Here is a 23,054-nt window from a genome sequence, read left to right as displayed (position 1 = left end):
AGAAATACTCTCTTTTGAGGAGTTTTATATATGTATATATTATAGTTTATACAATACAACAATAGTGTGTATAATGTATAATATAATGGAAATGTTTGATCATAAAATGTTGAACAACGAGTATTATAACCTATAGGTTCCTATTATATTTTCAAGTCTAGCTCCACAAAATACAAGCATGAAAATAATACAGCGCAATAACGTATAGGTTTAGGTATAGTATATTTTGTAGTTTTGCTTAATTTTTAATGATTTGATTAATACATTTTTTTTTTTCTTGTTTTACAGTGATTTCTTATTGAATTACCGTATGACCATCATATTTGATGAGTATACTTTATTTATTGGAATAACGAGATATTAATAATGAAAATAATAATAATAATAATAATAATAATAATAATAATAATAATAATCTGTCATAGACATAACCGTTATTTAATTTTTATACCCCTACGGATCCATTTAAAAGCTAAATGGAGTGCTATTAGAGAAACCGCTTTCAACGGATTAATTAAATAAATTGTGACCCACCGAGGTTTACCGGCGTAGCTATACCTCGTTGTTGTCATCGTTTCATCACTGTTTTTTGTCATTTTATTCAAGTGCGGACTTACAATATATTTTTGTCATTGAATAATAATTTTTTATCGCTATTTGTTTCAGAATGATGTGATTTATTCGGCTTTCAAGTCCATTGTTGAACAAACTGAATGCCCAGCATATAGTAAAATACTGTGAGTACCTATCTATTATACAATTTCTTAACGCACAATTTAATATGGTGTAGTAAGTTGTTTTTAAGTAAATGTTTAACAGAATGCCGTATTTTATGTTGTGTGAAATGCGATATGGTTCTAAATATTTTACTATATTATTATATTAAATTATAGTGGTGAAACGCAAATAATAACAATAATAGAAAGGTTTTTATTTGTGCTAATCGATATTCCACGTGGCTTTACCCTAACGCGTCGAGTGGCCACTTATATATTCGTACTATGTTTATGTCGACAGACTTTAGGTGTATGTTCATGATTTTGTTGGATTTTTTATCGACGGTGTTAATTTTTAATAATTCGACGTCCTGTATATTGTATTCACTGCACTAGCTATGTGAGTATTAAAAAAAGCCATTTGATTTACGAATAAAAATAATCTCACTGAACTGTGTTTAATAAATAAACAATGTGATATCAGCAGTGGTCGGCACCATGAAAATTTCGTTATTTAAAATTAATTACGCACAAATACGTATAGTAATATTAAAATTGAATTAAATTTGCTTTTAGCAGGTTAACACAATATAAAGTTCAGTTTTCGAGACTAACCATACAAATTATATTATTATCAAAATAACTCTTTAACACAAATATTGTTCGACACTATCTACGTCTTAAAATATTATTTTAAATATTTATTATCTTCGATACTTACTACGGGAAATTAAAACTGTAATAAATGTATTACATTTTAATTTATAATTGAATTATATTATATCGATAATTGATAAATAAATCAAAATTAAATATTAAAAGCTTCACAAATAACCAATATAGGTACTGTCAGTTAAATCGAATTGGATTATAATTTTAAATTTACAAGCGAAAGGCTTTATGGCATCGATATTCATGTTAATAAGTAGATTGCATGTAATAATAGAAAATTCAATTATTGAAATAAAATTTTAAAAATAATAACATATTAACTATAAACACTATTTTATTTTGAAAAAAAATTAGTTATTTTATAATAATTGTATTATTATATGACAATAATAAACTTTTTTATTTTTAAAATTTGTGGTATTTTTCTCCAAATAATATAAACAACTTTGTGTGTAAAAATATTTTTTTAGTAATAGGTATAATTTGTTTTTGTAAAATATAAAATTATTTATTACCATAAACATCCTTCATATTTTAATTAAAATGATAATTTCATCAATTACAATGTCTATGGCAATATTATTATTATTATGTCTTTTTTATATACATGACAAATAAAAACAATTAAAAATAATTTATAGTTTACCCCATAAAACATTTATAAAAAAAAAAAGCAATTTAAGAATACTCATCAGCTATATTGTTTATTAGGCTATGGTAAAATGATAAATTAATTTACTTATGTAAGTAAAATAAAATACATGGTTATAAAATGTATTTTCAATTGATTTTCTTAGAACTTAAAAAATACAGTACAGCCTCGATAGTCTGGATGACCCTCGATAATCCAGTAAATGCGGTAATTCGGACGGCATATGTCTATTTGTTTGTAAATACATTTTTAGTTAGTTTGGAATTAAAAGTATAATTCAGAAAAAATACTGACTACTGTATTTAAATTCTATTTTGATGTACATTTTATTATTTTTTTTTTTTTTTTTGTTATGTTTAAGTAATTTATTATTTTTGTAATTTAATGTGCAATAAATATAAAGATGGCGGAATTAAAAATAAATATCTTAGTCATTTTAGTTGGTAATTTTGAAAACTCTCCGGTAATCCGGACAATACTCGGTCTGAATTCATCTGGACAATCAAGGCTCTACTGTTGTATACTATATCATAGTCCATTTTAAATCACAAATATAAATATGGTTTAGGACTGCAGCATAAATTATGTTTAATATTGGAAATAATTTTGTTTCAAATCAGGGGAATAATTGTTCGTTTTTCCTTAACAATAATCGCAAACCAAAAGCTCATTCTAAACACATTAAGATTTCTACACAAATTATTCGGGCACAAAGTTTTGCTTGGTCATACTTGTTTAGCAGTATTATTGTATACAAAACAGTATAACCTTGAAGCAAATAGATGTAAGATCAAAGTAAAAAAGAAATACGTTGTATAAATTGTATTTCAAACAGAGGCATCAATTATGGAAAAACAAAGAGGGACCATCACACGGACATTTGTCGTGTTCCTATAGGTTTATAATAGAAAAAAAACGTTTGTAAAGCGAATCTCCGCACACAGTTTGCCAAGTGCTATTAGTTTTCATATTTTTTTTACGTTATACCAAATGTACGCTATTGAATTAAAGTGAAACTATTCGTCATGTAAGCTCATATTTTGTAAGACTAAAGAATACCTTTTTATAAAGTGATAACGCGTAGTATTATAGTAAATTGACACTGTATATAATGTTTTCTTATATATATATATATATATATGTTACATACAAAGTCCGAAATTGTACATTTCGCAATTTGTACAGTGATTTTTGTACACATTGCGAAGTATACAATGTTGCTGTACAAAGTAACTAGATTGTAAAAGTTACGTTATACAATTCGCGATGTGTACAATAATCACTGAACAAATTCTGTAGTGTACAATTGTTGTACAAATCATACAATTTAAAAACTTATTCTAAAAATTACAATATAATAACTGTTATGTTTTAAAAGTATTTTCTCAATAAATATTACATATTATTACTTATTAGTTACCATATAAAAATATATATACCAGGTTTTTACATATTAATATACTACAATCATTGGACAAATCACAAAAATAATTAATAATATGTAATATTTATTAAGAAAATACTTTTAAAACATAACAGTTATTATATTGTAATTTTTAGAATATGTTTTAAATTTTATGATTTGTACAACAATTGTACACTTTGGAATTTGTTCATTGATTATTGTACACATCGCGAATTGTATAACGTAACTTGTACAATCTAGTTACTTTGTACAGCAACATTGTATACTTCGCAATGTGTACAAAAATCACTATACAAATTGCAAAATGTACAATTTCGGACTTTGTATGTAACATATATATATATATATCATATATGTCATAGAGAATTGAATAAAAAAAATCGATCGATATATAATAAATAAATATTAACATATGTTAAACTATTCTACTCTCGATTATCTGTATATTTATTATTATTTATCATGACGTAGACAACAAAGGCACACAGATAAAAATGAATACTGAAATATTATTGTTTTGATACCCAAATACATTTATAATTTATATTCGTCAAACAGAAAAGTATAAAATATAATGCGACTGTGTAATTGGTAGCGAAAAAAATGTGTTATTAACGATTAAAAAAATGAAAAACAATCTCTGCCGTTCAATCTCTGTAGATCTACCTCACTCCTCAAGTTCGTCAAGAGTTGGAGAAGAGCGTGCGGGCGAACAGTTAAAACGGTGGATAGGTATTATCGGTGGTGCAGCGGTAAAAACGTTTTGTTTGTCCGGGAAAAACTCGAGCGCACTCGCTTAATTACGTGGTCGTGTTATTGAGCCCTTCAATTAGATCTCTCTCTCTCTCTCTCTTACTCTAGCACACTTTTTCTCTTCCTCTCCCTTTTTCTCTATCTCACTGTATATCTTTCTCTCTCACTCACTCAATAATTTACTCTCACTACTGCCCACGTAACTTTTCCCTTTTCTATCTTGTTTCTCTCTTTCTTTTTATCCATTCCTGTTCCACTTATCACGATTTCCCGCTCCCTTTACTACTAAAACCGCTAAACGTTTGGGTTAATTACACAGTTATAAACAGCCACCATCGCCGTGGGTGGTGTGTATGCTGCCGCTGTTGAACTGTATCAACAAAACTTTACGGGAGATTCATTAGGGTACATATCAGTTAAAAAACAACGAAACAATGATGACGGAGAAATAGTCATAAAAAAAACACGAAAAACAATAACATATTATTAAAATTTTACCGAATACCTTTAAAAACATGCTTGGTTATTTCATAATATAGCATATACGATTTTGCGTATTTGTATACATTATCGTTTTCAAGAGATGCCGCCGAACAAGCACAAACTTACTTGGAATTCTGTGCAGTATAAATTGGTACTGAACTTTATTCTATACTAAAGGATGTATTATTATGTCGATACAAATGATACAATTTTATAATCTGATATTTTTGACAGGTAAAAAATAAATATCGAGCCTGTCTGTTTTTCAAAATATTTTCTTTTTAATTTTTGAACTCTAGAACAAAATATTTGTAATCATACTTGCATTATCACCGAATATTGCATTTGCATATTATTTATACGTTTTAAAAATATATATGAGTAAAAAAGTAGATTGAAATTTTGATGACATTCATTATACCACCGCACACTTCACTTTTTAATTAAATTTTAAATTATTTACTCTTAGACCTTAGTACATCTTTACATACGCATTACCTATAATATAATGTAGATACTTACTTTTTGGGCTCATAAAAAATACTTGCAACCATATTTAATCTATATATTTAAATATATCATACTTATAATTTATAATATTGTTTTAATAACTTAAATGTAGAACAAAGACTGAAAATGTGAAAACAATTGTGGCATACACACACACACACACACACACAAACACATGAAATGATAATACATGAAATTTTTTCCCAATAATCATAACTTATGACTCTTAAGTATGAATTGCCAATGAAATATAGAACTATGAAGGTTTTTTTTTTCACAAAATGAAAAGAATAATTATTTGCAATTATTATAGAGTATCATAAGTTCACAGATACCGTCTTTCAATAATGCTACAGATGTTTTAGGGACACCTTTTTAATAATTTATATATTTGTTTATGTTTAGACGTAACAATATTCTTTTTATTTCAAATCGTCAACTAATCCAAAATTAATAGAATTCGAATTCATGTTTGTACGTAAACTTAGGTACCTAAACTCGAGGATGTCCCACGACGATATACTTGTTTGAAGTAAATGTAGATTCCATTATCCCATCGTTTTGAATAACTAAACATTCGCGGGACATAGTATATTAATTCATCTACTAAGAAACCGTTATAAAATAGATTTTAAATTTATTTTAAAATGTATTTATTCTTCAATACCTGAAACATTTATGTTAAACTCAAATAATATAATATTGTAATAGTATATTTTAATTTTATTATTTTTATAATCACATTGCATTAAACTGTATTATGATAAGTTTTTAGTACACAATTATTATTTTCGTAAAGTTTAAACTGTTCGTTTAGATTATTTAAGCAGTAAAATTCAAAATTACTTATTTTAAGTTATATTTATTTATGTCTTAGAGCTACGTTATTAAAATGTGATTTTTCACAACGAGTTTAAGAAAAAATAAATGTGTTGTAATAATATCTAGTTGTATCATCTTAATATATTAAAGTACTAAACCTATGGTATTAATCAATACAATTTTCAAAATGTTTAATACTCAAATAGTCAAATGAGGCCAAAAGTTGAATACTTGTGAAAGAACTGCATTATTTTTGAAAAGTCATGTTACAATTAATAAATCTTATAATAGATAAAAAAATTACTGAAAATGTTGTTCTATCAAATAACTTATTGTAAAAAAAAAAAAAAAATAGAAAAAATTTTTTTTGAATTCATATGGTATTTAATAATGTTTATGTTATATTAACAGATTTAAATTTTTAATCTACCTCTGAAGTTTTTTATTGTTAAGAAATAATTTGTTTTCATTAATTAACTGTTTTTAATTGTATAAATTAGTCAACTTTGTAACTTTAATTTTTTAAAATTACCATTGCATTATACTTATTTATTTTATAACTTCATGTATGTTATGACTATATATGCTGATAGCTAATTATTAATTTAATTTAAAGAATTTTTGAGTGTAAATTTAATTGCTTTTAAGTTAAGAAATAATTATGCTTGAGTTTATTCAATGTCTAGAGTTGAATTAAATTTAAATAATTATTTAATGTTTTTTCCTATTATTTACTTATAATACCTTCAAATTATAATAAAAAATTAAAATTGTTTTGAAGTAAAAAACAAATTATTACTCTTCAGGATAAAATTTTATTTGAAAAATAAACAAAATATTTCCATACAAATAATAGTGTGCTATTTATGGTTTAGTTTTACAGTTATGCTATCTTTAGTTTTGTATCTCTCTTAACTTTTTATTATTATAAAAATGCTTCATCTTCAACTAAAAAAAAAAAAAAAAAAAGAAAGTTTTGTAGGAAATTGGATAAAGCTAGTAGATTGAGACGGTTAAAAATAAAAATACAACGTATTTTTAAGAATGATTGAGAAAATCCAATAAAAATGATGGAAAAATTGTGAACTACAAACTTATGTAAAATCATTTCTTGACATTTTTTTTTATTCATATTGAAATAATATATGCAACAAAATTAACAAATATTTTTACTTACATATTTTTTAGTTCAATTATTTTTTTATAATGTAAATAATTCATATGGCTATATAATAATAATAAAAATATACTATAAAAATCATAGTTTAACTATTTGAAATTTAAAAATAATATTTACAGCGCATAAATCATACATTCATAGCCAATTATGAATAAAATAGTAGGTATCTACTTTTATTATAAATTTAAGAATAATATTTAAAATAAATTAATTTAATTTTTTTGGTATAAATATGAGACTTTATTGTGATATTTTTACCATTCTTAAAATCTAAAATAAATACTTGTATTGCCATAACAAAATATATATTTTATTCTTCATTCAAAACAAAAACAAATATAGAAATACCAAGAAATATAAGTATATTTTAAGGAAATATCTGGATTTAACAAACTAAATTTCATCTCAGTTATTGTATTTTTTTTTTATATTTTTAATCTAGAATATTATACAATCTATTCTAAAAAAAAAAATATACAATACGCATAATGTTTGTTATTTTAAATTAAGTGCAATGGCTTGAGTGTCTTAAGGAAGAAACCGTCTAGTGAAGGTACTTCGGCGTGAATTTATAATTTGGGTATTTAAGTATTCATATTATGTTTATTTTATAAGGTCTCGGGGCCATTGTCGTTTAAGTCTTCTAGGAGGATTACCGGAAATGGAGATAGATAGTAGCTTTTTAAAATGCGGATTGGTGTGATTTTAAAGGCGATTCCTAATTTTTTTGTAATATTGCTTGGCTGTATCAGTGATTTTAGGAATGTGAAGATCTGTATGAAGAGTAAGATTTTAAATACACGGAGGAACGTTGGTTATGAGTCAGAGGATTTTCGATTGGAATACTTGTATTTTCCGTGTATTTGATATATTTTCTGTACCCCAGAGTTCAATACCGTAGAGCCAGATGGGCTTAAGAAGAAGATTATAGATATGAATTTTTGTTTTGAAGGGATAGTTTTGAGAATTTTCTGAGAATAGCTCTGAGAAAGTAGAGTCGTTGGTTTAATTTTAGTTTTGTGATATGTATGTTTGGCCCATGTTAGACACTTGTCGAAGGTTAGACCTAGATATTTGGATGTGTTAGAGTATGGTATTGGTTTGTTGTTTATATGTACCGGAAATTTTTGTCTGTGGCGGAGAGTAAAGGTGGTATGCGTAGATTTATTTTCATTAATTTTGACGCGCCAGAGAGAGTATCAGTGTGATAGGTCATTCAGGTGGCTTTGAAGAGTAAATGAGACTAAGTTAGAATCAGTGTAGGTGGCGTATATTACTTTGTCGTCGGCATACTCGGCTATTTGAGTTTTTGGATTGGTGAGTTAGGTTAACCTAGCCGAGTATAGATTAAAAAGAGTTGTTGATAGGACTGAACCTTAATTATTGTATTTAATTACGCTTAAAGATAAATTTATTAAGCTAATTAAATAGACTTAAAATAATTGTATATACCTTTTATCTATTTACCAGTCATAAATTATTTATAACAGTTTAAATAGTTTTTAAAATAATACAAATAATCATATTTTAATACCACAAAAATCATATTTTTTTTTTCAATAATATTATGTTAAATTAGTAATTAGTAATTACATTATAATTGTTAAAACGTAAAAAATATGATTACATATTTCAATATATTTTTAAAAAATCGTAGTAGTTTATAGTGTAAATATGTATGTTATTGATACTAATTGTAAATACGCAATGGTTGTTAATGTATTAAAAGCATACTGAATATCGGGTAATGTGTATAATTTCTTTGTTTTACCAACTATGAAATAATTTTAAATTATTAAAACAATTTGGACAAAAAACTCAAATAACTAAATTATTTTTTTGATTTATTTTAGAATACCTTTCAAAAGTATAATAAAAATATTTTATATAAAACGATAAAATTGTCAAAATATCTTGTAAAACTTATCAGGCCAATAAAATATTTAAAAAAATATAAAAAGTAGTACTACAAATGTGTGTCGAATTATTAAAAAGTTGTAACAAAATTCAACAAGTTATTTTTTCCGGAGGGAATCGAACCTATGTTATGGCCTAAGCTTGAGTCGTCTTACAATGGATTCCCCATAAAGTTATGGAGTATTAGATGGTTTTTACATTTTTTTAAAAAACTATAAAGGCATTTCAAAAATAAAATAATATCATCTTAAGTATCATGTATATAAATTGTGTCATGTCATTTTTGAAAACTCTTTAGATCTTGAAAAACGCAATAACTAGCAAATTAAAAAAAAAAATCATAATTTTATTACCAACATACTTGAATTCAAAAGCAAATCTCAAACGTTTTTCAATGTTAAAGCCTATTCAAGCATAACAAGTCAGGTGTCTCAACTTAAATGTCTAAGCCGATAATATACAAAATCTCTCTCCTTTTATTTCATTAAATTCTCTATAAACGAATTATAACTTAACCTCGTTAACTTGAGTATTAACCTTAAAATTTTTACGATCGTTATAAGTCCCTTTGATCTACATAAAGTGATAACATATATTATGTTATGTGTGTACACGATTAATATAACAATTTCAGCACAAGTTTTTTCTCTCTATAAAATACGAACTATTAATCTACGAGTAAAATATACGAATAAATTCTAAGATAATAAACTCAACGAAGTATCTTGACAGTAAGCGAATTAGAAATTGAAATTCTTTCATACCATTTTATAATCGGGTTGTTTTAGATATTAAGTTCGTGTTATATATATAGATAATACGTTTAGGAAATAAATAATATATTTAATATATTAAACGATCGGCGAATATAATATTATAAGAGGTAAATATATAATATTACGGTTTATGACTAGATTTAACAAACGGATATTAAAATATTTTAAAGTACCTACTCACGATGGTATCCAAATAAATTGTCAACTGGTAACATACATCTAGAAGCTTAACCATTTGGAAAATACAAAATGAAAAATAAAATATGCACAAATTCTGTGAAACAGTAAATCATTGTATGTTAAATGTACGGGTGTATACAGAAATGAAATGTACTAAATTATAAAATGAAAGAAAAAAGAAGAAAAGTACATTAAAATGGATAGACGACCAAGTGGAGTGTAAAAAAACAAAACACCCGTACATGCAAAAATTTTTATTTATTATACTCATATGGTAGGTAATGTGAGTATGAATATTCTACGAAATATTATTCTCGTGGAGGTATGATTTCAACATTAATGTTGACTATACAATATACATTTTAAGATCTATTGATAGACCACGAAATCTATTGACAATATTTTTATAATTTATTGGGTAAATAATTTTTTAACTGTCGTTTTCTTTGCCAATGATTGTTGTATTTATTTCTTATTCTGTCATAATATAATATTAATAAAGGAAAATTTATTATAGATTTCTAGTTTTTTTTTCTGTGGTATTGCACACATTTCTATGTTTTTAAAGAAAAACATATTTTTAGCTTTTTATTTTGTAATAGCACCTGGTATGCTGAAACATTTTCAAAGAATAAATAAAAAAAAAGAAGCTTTTTATTCTGTAAAAAAATATTTGTTTAAATATGGATGTACAAAACTTATATAATATTGCATTATTATTATAAATATTTAACGATGATTTCATGATTGGAGAAAATAGACTGCAACTGTTCATATATTAACAATAATTTTTTTTTTTTTTTTTTTTTTTTTTTTTTTGCACTTTTCAAACAAATAATAATTAAATTTACTTTAAAATTTAGCAGATACTCAATAATAAAGATTATTGATTTAAAAATAAAATAAAAATGAGTAATGACTAATATTTATGATCAGTAAAAATTGTTATTTTGTCACACAAACTTTGTGTTAAATATGTATGTTAGAAGTGTTCACTTTAAATGTTAGGTATGAAATCGTATACATAAACAGAAAATTGCCATAATACTGTTCTGTGAAGCATTTTATCTATGTAAACACAATAAGAAGTTGTTGAGATTTTCGACTCACTTAAATATACAAGTTCAATACACATACTTTTGCAATATTCTGTACACATTTGTTTCGTATGTAAATATTATATTTAACGCATCATCAGCTTTTAGAAAATTTCTTTGTTCGTTAATAATGCCCATCATACGCGCTAGGGAAAACGCTAAACTAATAATATTGCATTAAATATGATATTATGATTTAAATGATTTATAAAATATTGTAATTTGTAATTATCTAAATCTTCAGTTATTATTTGTATTTATTTTTTAATTGGTTTCGATAATTATTGCTGTTTTCTGGTTATTGTTGTATTTGGTTAAATTGAGAATGCCTTTGTATTATTGAGCTATATATTTAATTAAGTTTTATTTTGCTGTGAAAGAAGGCCATTTTATTCTTACAAGTATGTTGATTTGTTTTTATCATTTATACATAAATAATTTAAATTACTGTTATCCATTATTACACTGTACTAACCAAACACTGTTGCTATTTTATATTAATCTACAGTTGGTACACACAAACAAATAAACGTATAAACGTAATAAATGCACACTCACATCACTACCTAGCTCGTCAGTATTTCTCCAGAAATCCCAATCATTGCTTATCGTACTATACACAGTTATAGTGGTTGATTCATAGGTTTATATGAAGGAAGTACATTTATCAAACACATGGCCTATTTTTGTAAGTGCCCATTCTAGTATGTAAAATGTATAAAAATGCATCAATCGACAAACAATTAATAGGTATTAAATTTACTTGCACTCAAGAAGATTAATTAGAATAATAATTTTTATATTAAATTCTAAAGTATTTCAATATCAATTAAAGAAATAAATTGAAATCGTTTAATACTATTTAATTATATTTTTTGTCTTTCAATAATTACCGTATGAATAACCTGCAGAATAATATAGGATCTTAATAATTATTCTTGGTAGTATTAATTTACCAATGTTATTTTATATTGCTTAAAACTATATTTCAATGTCTTAAAAATTTCGGACTAGTTATAATTTTACGCTATTATGTATTTTCAATGAAATAATTACGTTTTACAAACGACGTGAACAGCAAATAGAAGACTTTGTGTTTTATTTTGTTTTCTCTTTGTTTGGTACTCCGAATTGTCCACTGTGAGAATATACTCAGTTAAATGATTGTGGGCATGTTGTATATTGAATACACTCCGCCGGGCCAATAATTGTGTCCGTAAGTATATTAAAAACACGTTGCGAAATAATACAATATGTATAACAATGGAATCAAACGAATTACCCGAATTTCAAACGGTGTTTTATTTTTCAAAACCATTCACTTTGGATGTCGGGTGAACGAGTAATCAAACTGAAATGCAATACTAAAAACAATTACAACGACCGTTCGGTAGAAAAACAATAACTTCGCGTGACGGGACCATGAAGTATTAGATTCGAGTATTTTTGATTGGATATGGGATTTTTGGAATTGACGCATTTAAGATTAATCGTGAACCATGGATTGGAGTATGTAAGACAGTGCACGTACATTTAAGGATATGTGGTGTATGTTTATGTGCTCTTTGACTTGTTATTTTTTCTCGAAAATAGGAAATGTTGAAAAAGAAGTTTGTTCATCAGCACATCGATGTTAGAATAAAGATATAATGCAATGTTTAATAAAAAAAAAATTCTGTACTAGAGTGAAACAATAATAAAACCACCTAATATCCATTACATAGAAAGCTATCCTTTATGATATAAAAATACACTCACGCTTACACATACACATACACACGTCTCGTACTAGTCGCAAAGTAACGTATTTAACAGTAATTATACGTATGTTTAACAATTATTCTTCTTATTTTCCAGAAATTTGTATAATTTAATTTTATGGATTTTCAGTTTTTTCTCTGATAAAAAATTCCGGTTTCCTGCATTTAATATTTTAAGTTTAAACATGAGTTAGTTAAAAAAAAAAACGCAGGTAATCTTTTCTTTAATAGAATGCTTATATATTTCGTATACTATTTTTCTCCTTATGCTTTCTTTTAGAACTGAAACTCAATTACATCAAAAGTGTTTTTTATTTATCAATCTATATAGTTTTCAATATTATCATCACCAAAATTTTAAGTTCCTATAAGCAGTTTATAATTTTATATATTATATATATATATATTAGAAACCTATAGTATAAAAAGCTCAAAAAGAAATATTGCACTTTTATAGTTATAATATAAAAATTTATGTACATAATATATTTTGAACAATTGTAAGTTTAAAAAAAACTATATGAATAAAAATTGGTAAATTATCATAATAAACACTCATTTTTAATACAAATGTTTAACATTTAAGTTAAACTTGTAATAGTAGTAGTTTAAAATTTCTAGGAAATCAAATAGTTTATTATTTAATTTAGACATATTATTTGTCTATAATATTATAATATTATTTTATTTTTTTAAGGTATTTACTATACATCAGACAATACTCTTTGCTTTACCTATAAAAATAACGGATGACAATCCACATTCTAGAAAATTCATCTGATTTTTAGAATTGGTTACAATTTCCGATCGATAGTTCACATATATTTAATATAAATACACAAAAACAACCATTTAATAGCCACCCGTAGAGCTTTTAAAAAATATATCATTTAAGTTTTGAGTTATTTTGAAAAAAATTGAAAATAATTTTAATTTACGAAATTATTTTGTACGGGCAATTAATAATTATTATTGAATGATTAAATTAAATCTATAGGTATCGATAGTATATGACCTAAATATTTTAGGAATTCTTTTAATAAAATTTGAGAGCAATAAGAATTCCAACATAAATTATACCTAATTTTTCTAATTAATTTTATTTTATACTTATTTTTTTCATATATAATATAGTTTTAAAAATGTATTAAAATTATTAATATTTATCAAAACCGTGAAATTTTACATAAATTGTAAACTAAAAAATGTTTAAATTTAACTTGAAATTAGCTGCAAATGACTTTAAATTACAAAAACTACATTAAAATGATAAATAAACCAAAAATAAAAATAGGTTAAAAATGGGAAAGACAAATTTGTTGTTTAGAATCTTACACATTTTGATTAAAATATTAGTTCAGAAAGCATTCTGTAAGTCTAATAGTTAAAATCGAATCGATATTCATAATCAAGTTTTATACTAGCCAAACTGTATTTATCATCAATAAGACTTTTTTTATCAGTACACAAATAATTGAAGGGTCCGGTGCAATAACAAGGTATCTCCACTTTTTGAAATTGTTCAGGAGACATAAAAAATGTTTTTACTGACCCACCTTTCATCATGTTACTGTTTCCAAAACTGATTTTTATGCTTTGGATGTATATATAACATTCCATAAAGCCTTATTACTTTTAAATAAATTTGAATAATTTTAATTAATTAATTCAAGTTTAATTTAGTGGAGATATATGGGTTCTTGCCCCAAAATTAAAATCCATGTTTTTTGTTTTTTTTTTATCTCAGAAATTCTTTCATCAAATGTATTGAATAATCTCAAAAAACATTTATAATGTGTAATTTATACCTATAATCAAAATCATCCAACCTATCACAACCTTTTATAATGATTAAATTGAGTAACTATGTGTTTTAAGGAGATACCTGGTTTTTTGACCCAAAATATAAGTAAAACTTTGGTCTATGCATTCATTAATGTAGCTTTGATATCCTTTACGACTAAAAAAATACTTAACAAAACTACTTTGGTAGGATATTTCATTTTAGAATATAATCATGAGCATATTAGTACCTATTAATGAGCACATAATAAATAAATAGAAAATATATCTTTACAACTTTCGGAGCATAAACAAGGTATCTCCGGAGATATCCGGTTCTTGCCCAGAAAATGCTTAAAGTACAGTGTTGCCATCTTTCTGAGCATAAACAAGGTATCTCCGGAGATACCTGGTTCTTGCCCAGAACATTTAAAACCAGATATCTCCTTTTGTATGATATTAGCGTATTTAATAGTCGGAGATATATCGTTATTGCACCGAAATGTAGACAAATTTTTCCACTATTAGAATATGTTAAAACATGCATTTCGAAAAAAAGTGGAGATACCTTGTTATTGCACCGGACCCTTCAATTATGATAACTTGACTAACAATTAATCTGTAACGTAGACAAAAGAATTAAACAAATACAACAAACTAAACAAACATAAATGGGTCAAATTTTTCAGAATATATTGTAGTGTTTTAAATTTATATATAAAGGTGTTACATAAAATATATTTTAGTTTTTCAGTGTCTTTTATCATTTAGAAATATGCATTGTTACATTATTGTTTCCCCAGGGCAAACTGTTGTTTTTCATATTTTTTGATAACTGCACGAATGCATGATACTCTCATAGCTGTGTGTTTTTATACAATATGTTGGTTTTCTGTATTTTTAGTTTCTACCAACGGTATTAAATACTTTAATAAATATTTAGTTTAATGGTTAGGTAAAAAATATATACTATGCATTATTATTATTATTTAATGATGTTATACGTTACTTAATGTAAAAAAAATAAGACATCAACAGACAATGTGTATGGGTAAAATTCTAGGATTATTGACCATTCACTCATTGACTAATAATAACTATACAAATTGAAATGATTTGTTTTTTAGTTTTCATTTTTGTCCTTAAAAAACGGTAAACATTTTTTTTTTTTTTTTACATAAAAATATAATTATATAATATAACTTTTGTAGTATAAATATAACAATTTGATACAAATGTATTTCATAACATCTGCAGTTAGGGGAAAAATAATTTTTGTATACCTAGCATAAAAATTTTGTTTTTATTTTAAAAGAATATATATTATAGATAACCGTTTCTGGCTATCACAAAAAAAAAAAAAAAAAATTATCTTAAATTCCAGAAGTTTTTACTGTTAACATAAAAATAACATCACGTTTAACCCATATGTAATAGTACTTGCCCTAAAATATAATCTGAAAAATTGAAAACTTAAAATAGTTCATAAATAGAACACTTATTAATTATATTATATTTTTTACATTTAATCGTATAAAAAAGATAAGAAAAAATGCAATTATTTAAAGTAAAATTTTCACAGCACATTATAATCATTATTTAATTAACTGAATAAAAAAAAAAAAGTATGAAAATCAAATAAGATTAGTTATATTTTTACCAACTCATAATGTATCGTACAAATAAATAAATCATATTTTTTAATAACACAACATATTGCAAAATGCCAACTTAAAATGCCAACTATTAACCCTACTGTAAGGTTAGATTAAGTTACACATGGTTAGGCATGCCAAATATTTCAGTGGAAATTATTTATAGTTTATCCTGTGTACTATCTGAGCAACGGGTAAGATTGTTAGTCGAGATTTGTTGATGCATTTTCAATAGGAAATTAATTAATATTTAATGTAATAATTCTATTTGCTTATCGATTTGAGACGTAGTGATATAACTTCGCTATAGACTAACAAATAGAATTATAATTATTTAAAATAAATTTGAAAAATGCATTACCGATCTAACAAATGATTTGTTATGTATTACATCAATTATTATTATATGATATCGTGTTTTGTGTATTATTATTTTATTATATTTAATATGGTATTTTTAAATTTTAGTCATTTTTAACATATATAATCGATTGGTTATTTAATAAAGTTTATTCTTAATTACGATTGCAAAAATTAACAATTATGGAAAAAAAAGCTTTATTTATAACATGACATAATGCATAGTCAAAAATTAAAATATGTTTAAATATGTTTTTATAAAAAGCGAGCAACACAAATTAACAAGTATTTAATCGCATTAAATGAATTACACAAAACATCAAATATGATCATGTCATATTAAAATGTAAAAATAGTTTTGACATTTCTATGTTTTGGATTTACTGGAATAATAATACTGCGTGAATACTGAATGCAAAATAGTTCTATCTCGTATATGCAAAGCACTGTAAAATATTTACTTGACATTTGTATTTTCAGAAAGCTTCTAGGATAAGCTTAAAAAGTGATTTTAAAGAAAGTGCTTGAAAATAAATGAATTTTAAAAACACATCTTTTAGACGTAAACATCTGGGTTTTTGAAATCAGATGTCTTTAAATGGATTATAAAAAAAAACAAAAATAATACCAATAAAAATGTGATGTTAAAATATTGGAATCGAAACAGAAGAGTGATTGCAGGTTGATGATGTGCCTTGGCAACCTTTGACAAAACATCTCGGGGGAATGAAAACTGCTTATAAAATCTACCCATGCAGTCGAGTTGAAATTTTATTTAAGATAAATAATCCGCTTTCCCTCGGAAATCGCATTGTTATTTATTGTTTTGATTCAGCACGTTTCTATAACCTTTGGGCATACAACATGTGTATGTGAACACGCACTCGCGGTAATTATAACGGCCTGTTCACAGGAAAAGTCTTTTCGCTATAAATAATATAAATATCGCATTCGTAGATTTGTTATGACTATGAATCATTTGTGTGTATTTTGCTTGAGCGGTTTTAATGATGAAGAATATTGACGTTTTGGTATTAATTATCTAAATGCTTTCAGCCATCGCCATCGCATAGCGTTCTTGAAAGCTTCTACACGCAATTTGAGTGTTGTACGATAACGAGACAAAGCAAGCAAATAATTATTATTTATTGCCCGTTTTCATAATAGAGACGCATGCGAATGCTTTTAAGTTGAACGCAGGCACAATATTATGATACTGTTCGTGACAAAACATAGTGCGTTCATTATTACGTGCATAAAGCTTGTGATTTAACAGTGATTTTAATTTACATATTGTATCACTATAGATACTTAATTGAATGATCGATATCATATTATTTGTATTTATATTATTATACTAAAGATGTATGTTTTGTATAGTAAAGTTATTCACCTATTTCATTATTTGCTACGCAGTTTATGTTATTGTTATTACGTTTGTATTATGATTTGTGTATTTTATTTGTTTGTCGAAAAACATTGTTTTCAACCATTGTGTTATTATTTTTTTTTCACGGACAAAGCAGTTTAAAACGTTTAATAATAATTGACTACTTCGTTTATATATTGTTTTAATTCGTCAATAATTAATATTATTTTTGGGATTTAAATACTTAGTATTTATTTGTGTTATAGAGATTTTAGACAGTTTAATTATGATTATTGTAGGCCTAGTAAAAGTTATTATTTGAAATTTAATGTTAAGCCATCAGAATAAATAAAATGTTGTGTTGGCAATATTATATATATATTTTTTTCTGCAGGCTTAGAAGTTAAGTTCTAATTTATCACATTTTCACAACTAATTAAAGTCGTAAATTTTGGTCGTCTGTTTGTTTTGAGCTTCACACTCATTTTCTCATAGATAATACGATTTTAAAAGTCTGTAGCAAAATAATTACATATAATTACATGTAATTACAATATAACCAAGATTTAAAACTTAGGTATTCACAGTCCATTGTGTTTGATAATAATAATAAATCAAGTGAAAATGGATACAATAATTAAATCTACATAATGTGTAATTGGTACGTAACACAATAATATATAATTTAGTATATATCTATGAGTTTTATGTGAAGATTTTGACTTCGTAAACATTTGAATGAATAGTTAAACAAAAAAAAAAAAAAACAAAATCAAAATCGAAATGATGAAGACACAATTTGAAATATTTTTGTGTTTTTTTTTAGACTTAAGTATGACTTATTATTTTAAATAAATTGAAACATTTAATAAAATAAAATATATCTTTATGTATTAAAACTGTAAATTAAAATTGTGTAATTTGTCTTTGAGGCAGGTAATTAATATTGTCGATTATGTCATATATTAAAACCCCGTTTTAATTGTTTAGCATTGTTTTATGTTCTTTGTTTATTTTTAAATAGTAGTAGTGATGAAATTCTCAATTTTTGTGTTATTAGTCCCACTATCTATCAATAACCATTAATATAGTCGAGTGGTGGGGTTGTAAAGAAATATATTTATAAATATTCTTGGTTTTATTGTTTTGAAACCTTTAAAAAATTGGAGAAATCAATAAATTTAAGCAAATTTAGAAGAGGACAAGATAAGTATAGCAGGGCAATCATCTGTAACAATTTTAAATTTTTATATTCTTAAATATTTTTCCATTGCTATTTTACTTATATTTCTTCTTTTTTTTTTTTACTAAAATTACTTAGCGTGCAAATATACTGTTTTAAGATAATAATATAATATATATTTATACATAGCATGTTTAGCTTTTTCTTTAGTATTTAGTCTAAGTCAATTGAAAGGCATTTTTAACGCCTAATACCATGATAGTTGTTAAGATATTGTTTAGTTATCGCGTTGGTGAGTAGCTCTAATTTTTTTATAAGTTTATTGGTACACATACTTATAGATTTTTTTCTAAATGAGTGATATATTTAAATCTCGATTGATGATTTCATGTTGGTCAAATCAGTATGTTGCGACAATGGTAAAAAGGCATTATTTTGATAACGTTGTTATTCTAATTCAATATTAAATATGCTGATACGATTCCCGCACTTATATATCGTAAGCCTAAATCAGTTTGATGATAGCTAAAAATAGAAACCACTTGTTTGTTAGGTATTTAAAAATTTTTTAGTAGAAATGGTGCTTTAAATTTTGGTAAGGATCAATCTGCATAATATGTAAGAATGTTTAGTTGAATATTTTTTGTAAAATTGTTGTTTATTTTGATACACTTGGACTTTTTTAATTTTATGTTCAGTATAATTCATGTGAGCACTGATTTATTGCTAAAGAATATTTTTATTTAGGAAACAAAATTATATTCGGTATACTGTTTACTAGATCCAATTACTCCCAAATTACTCCCAAAATATTTTAGTTACTATATTATTCTAAGTTAAATGTAATACTTGTATTTTTAATAATTTTTGTTTTATAGTAGATCCTTTTCTTAAAATTAGATATTGTATTTCTATTGACAGCAATTTATAATCCAAGAATTTATTCAATTAAATTGAGTATGTATTTATTTTAAGTTTTTTCACATATTTAAACATGTATTTATATTTATGGATGTTAATTGATAAATAATGCTAATTATATTTTGGGCAACGAACGAAATAAAATCAATTACAAAAAGCAATACAATCATTAAATTTTATTAATTTAACCATTTTCACATTTCTTAATACTAATTTTCAATAATACATCGTAACATTATAAATACAAATAACATCAAAATTAAATTAAATTAAAAATACTACACTCATTTGGCCCTCTCAACCCGATATCTTAAAATAAATAGAAACCTCCATCTACAGATTACGAATGGTCACACATCACAAACCCATATATTGTTTAAAGCATAGATGTCAAAACAAGCGAGTTATATTTTTATATCTATAGAAGTATCGTATAATTTAAAATTGTTTCATATTATTATTATAATACACGTCCTAACTTGACCATGCTGTTGATGAAAAATTTGACATTCATTCTGTTAGTTTCTGAATATATTCTATAACAAGTTGGTAATCGAGTTGTGAAGACATAAATTTAATGAGAAATTTTATAAAATTATTGTGCTATAGATTGTTTAAAAACAAACTATATTAATTCACTGCTAATGCATATAAAGTATACAAAACTGTTTATACAATGCATTTTTTCCATCCTTTTTATTTTTATTTGTCCAATAATGGTTCTTAATCGTATTTAACAAATTTTATCCGTTGCCCATGTGTATCGAAATATTTTCATTATTTAATTTTCCGATATAGGTACATACTACATACAATATATCACGATTTTCTTATAGACGGTTATTATTTATGACTCGTTAGCACTTAATTTAAATTCATCAACAAATTTATCCAATCAGAAGTACAACATAATCTAATTTAAAATAACTAATAGGTTAATTGAAATAATATCGTGTGCTCATTATGTTATACGTACTTTAATTTCTTTAAGGATTTATGGATTCTAGAAATTCAAGTTTGGAAATTCTTTACAGAACTGATGTAAACAATACTTCTGTTTTGTTTAAGATATGCACTCAAAACTGCATAATACAACTGTTTGTTTTAATTAAAATAAAATAGTATTTTTTTTTTAAATTTATATATACCAAACAAAATATGCAGAGATCAATAATTTAGGAGCTTATACTTTAAATATATTATTTTTAAAATAAAAAATGTGTGTAAATATAATTGTCAGCCTTTTATAATGTTTTTCTCATTCAATTATTTGAAATTTTTCTGGTTCCATTAACATATTTTTCATCGAACCATATCTCATAAGTAATAATCTGTATAAACTTCTACGCTTTATACAGATTTAATAAATCATCAATGTTTATCACTTATATGATTGGATACAATATCAAGATAAATTTTGATTCTTATAAATTATAATTTATTTAAATAAACATAATTTGTTTTAACTAATCGTATCACCGTATGAAATATACACATATATTTTTTAAATAAATTGTAAGCCTAATTAATTTTTGTATAGCTTCAATAAAATTTAAAATTACTAAACCATATCATTATAATCATAGTATAATACTATTGCAAAAGTAATACTAGAAAATAGAAAAATATAGTTGCTAATTTTACTTATAAGTATATAGAGACGAAATATATATCCTATTGGCTAGTACAGCTTTTTTGTTATACAACTTTACTATGTTAATAGATTTCAATTTACTTCAATTGTTGAACAAATATTTATTTAAACAAGCAAAATACCAAATATTCAATTAAAATTTATTATTTTCTTAAAAATTCTTATTATCTGTTGTTTTTGGCTATATTATTATATTATAATTTCATTATAGTATGGTTTTAATAATATTAAGTAAACATACAATAAAAACTGTGTCGGCTCTTGAAATCGAATTAATATGCTTCGGCAAGAGTCTTTTTTTCATCGATAGTAGGCTGTCGAATAATAAAATCGGAGAGTATATACAATTAATATTTCCTCTTCTTTGAATAGTCAATAGAAAAACGACACGAATTATCACTATTATTATTACCATTCGGAATCGACTCGACAGCGTTTTCCGGCGTGACCAAGCGTTAACCGCACGTACGAGGACAAGCTCGACGTCAAAAGGTTTCAGTGACCCTCGAATAACCTCCGTGCTTTAAGCTCGGTACTCTATACTAATATAGATATACTAGTGCAGTAAGAAATATTACATAATATTGTGAGCAAACGATAAATTGTCGTGGCTGTTCAAACGGTTTCCGTCGTAAAAGCACATCTCTGTTAAACATATTATCGTATTTTAGATACATGTATACGAACGTCTCTGAAACGCAGATAACAATGACAATACAATTTTACATAGATAATGTGAGATTATTTTTACATTGTTTAGACATAAAATAGTAATGCAGCTTTAAGCTTTTACTCAAAAAATTTGATGGTCGTGGTGATTGTGATAGGTTGACAATATACTTTTAAACGATATATTATAATCGGTAGGTTTTAAGAATACATTTTGTACGTTTTATGTACCTATATTGGGTGTCATTGACTTCGAAAAAAACAACTCTATCAAAATGTATCTAAAATGTATAAATTCAATAATTATATTCAAGTAAAAAAACTAACTAAAACGATTGTAACTAATATGGCGTTTACTAATCATAATCATGATATAATTCATTTCCAAAGTAAGTTAGTTGCTTTGATATATATTAAGCTCATACTTTTTTTTTAAATACATACTTATATGTTACTTTAGGTTGTATTGAATTTTAATGAAATCCATATTTTAAATTAATTATTTAATTTTGTTAGC

General features: G+C 24.9%; 1 protein-coding gene across 2 annotated transcripts in view; it reads left to right on the top strand.

Moving 5' to 3' along the window:
• Positions 1 to 23,054, top strand: part of LOC112603869 (head-specific guanylate cyclase) — a 238,542-nt gene that overhangs the window by 52,839 nt on the left and 162,649 nt on the right. For both annotated transcript variants that reach the window (XM_025352666.1, XM_025352665.1), the window contains one exon: positions 667 to 737. In XM_025352666.1, coding sequence (XP_025208451.1) covers positions 667 to 737 — 71 coding nt within the window. The remainder of the gene's footprint in view (positions 1 to 666; positions 738 to 23,054) is intronic.

The sequence above is a fragment of the Melanaphis sacchari genome, unplaced genomic scaffold (assembly GCF_002803265.2).
Source record: "Melanaphis sacchari strain LSU unplaced genomic scaffold, SCAv2.0 Contig112_pilon_pilon, whole genome shotgun sequence".
Classification (NCBI taxonomy): domain Eukaryota; kingdom Metazoa; phylum Arthropoda; class Insecta; order Hemiptera; family Aphididae; genus Melanaphis; species Melanaphis sacchari.
Note: the sequence above shows the minus strand (reverse complement) of the source record. Positions and strands in the feature narration are given on the sequence as shown.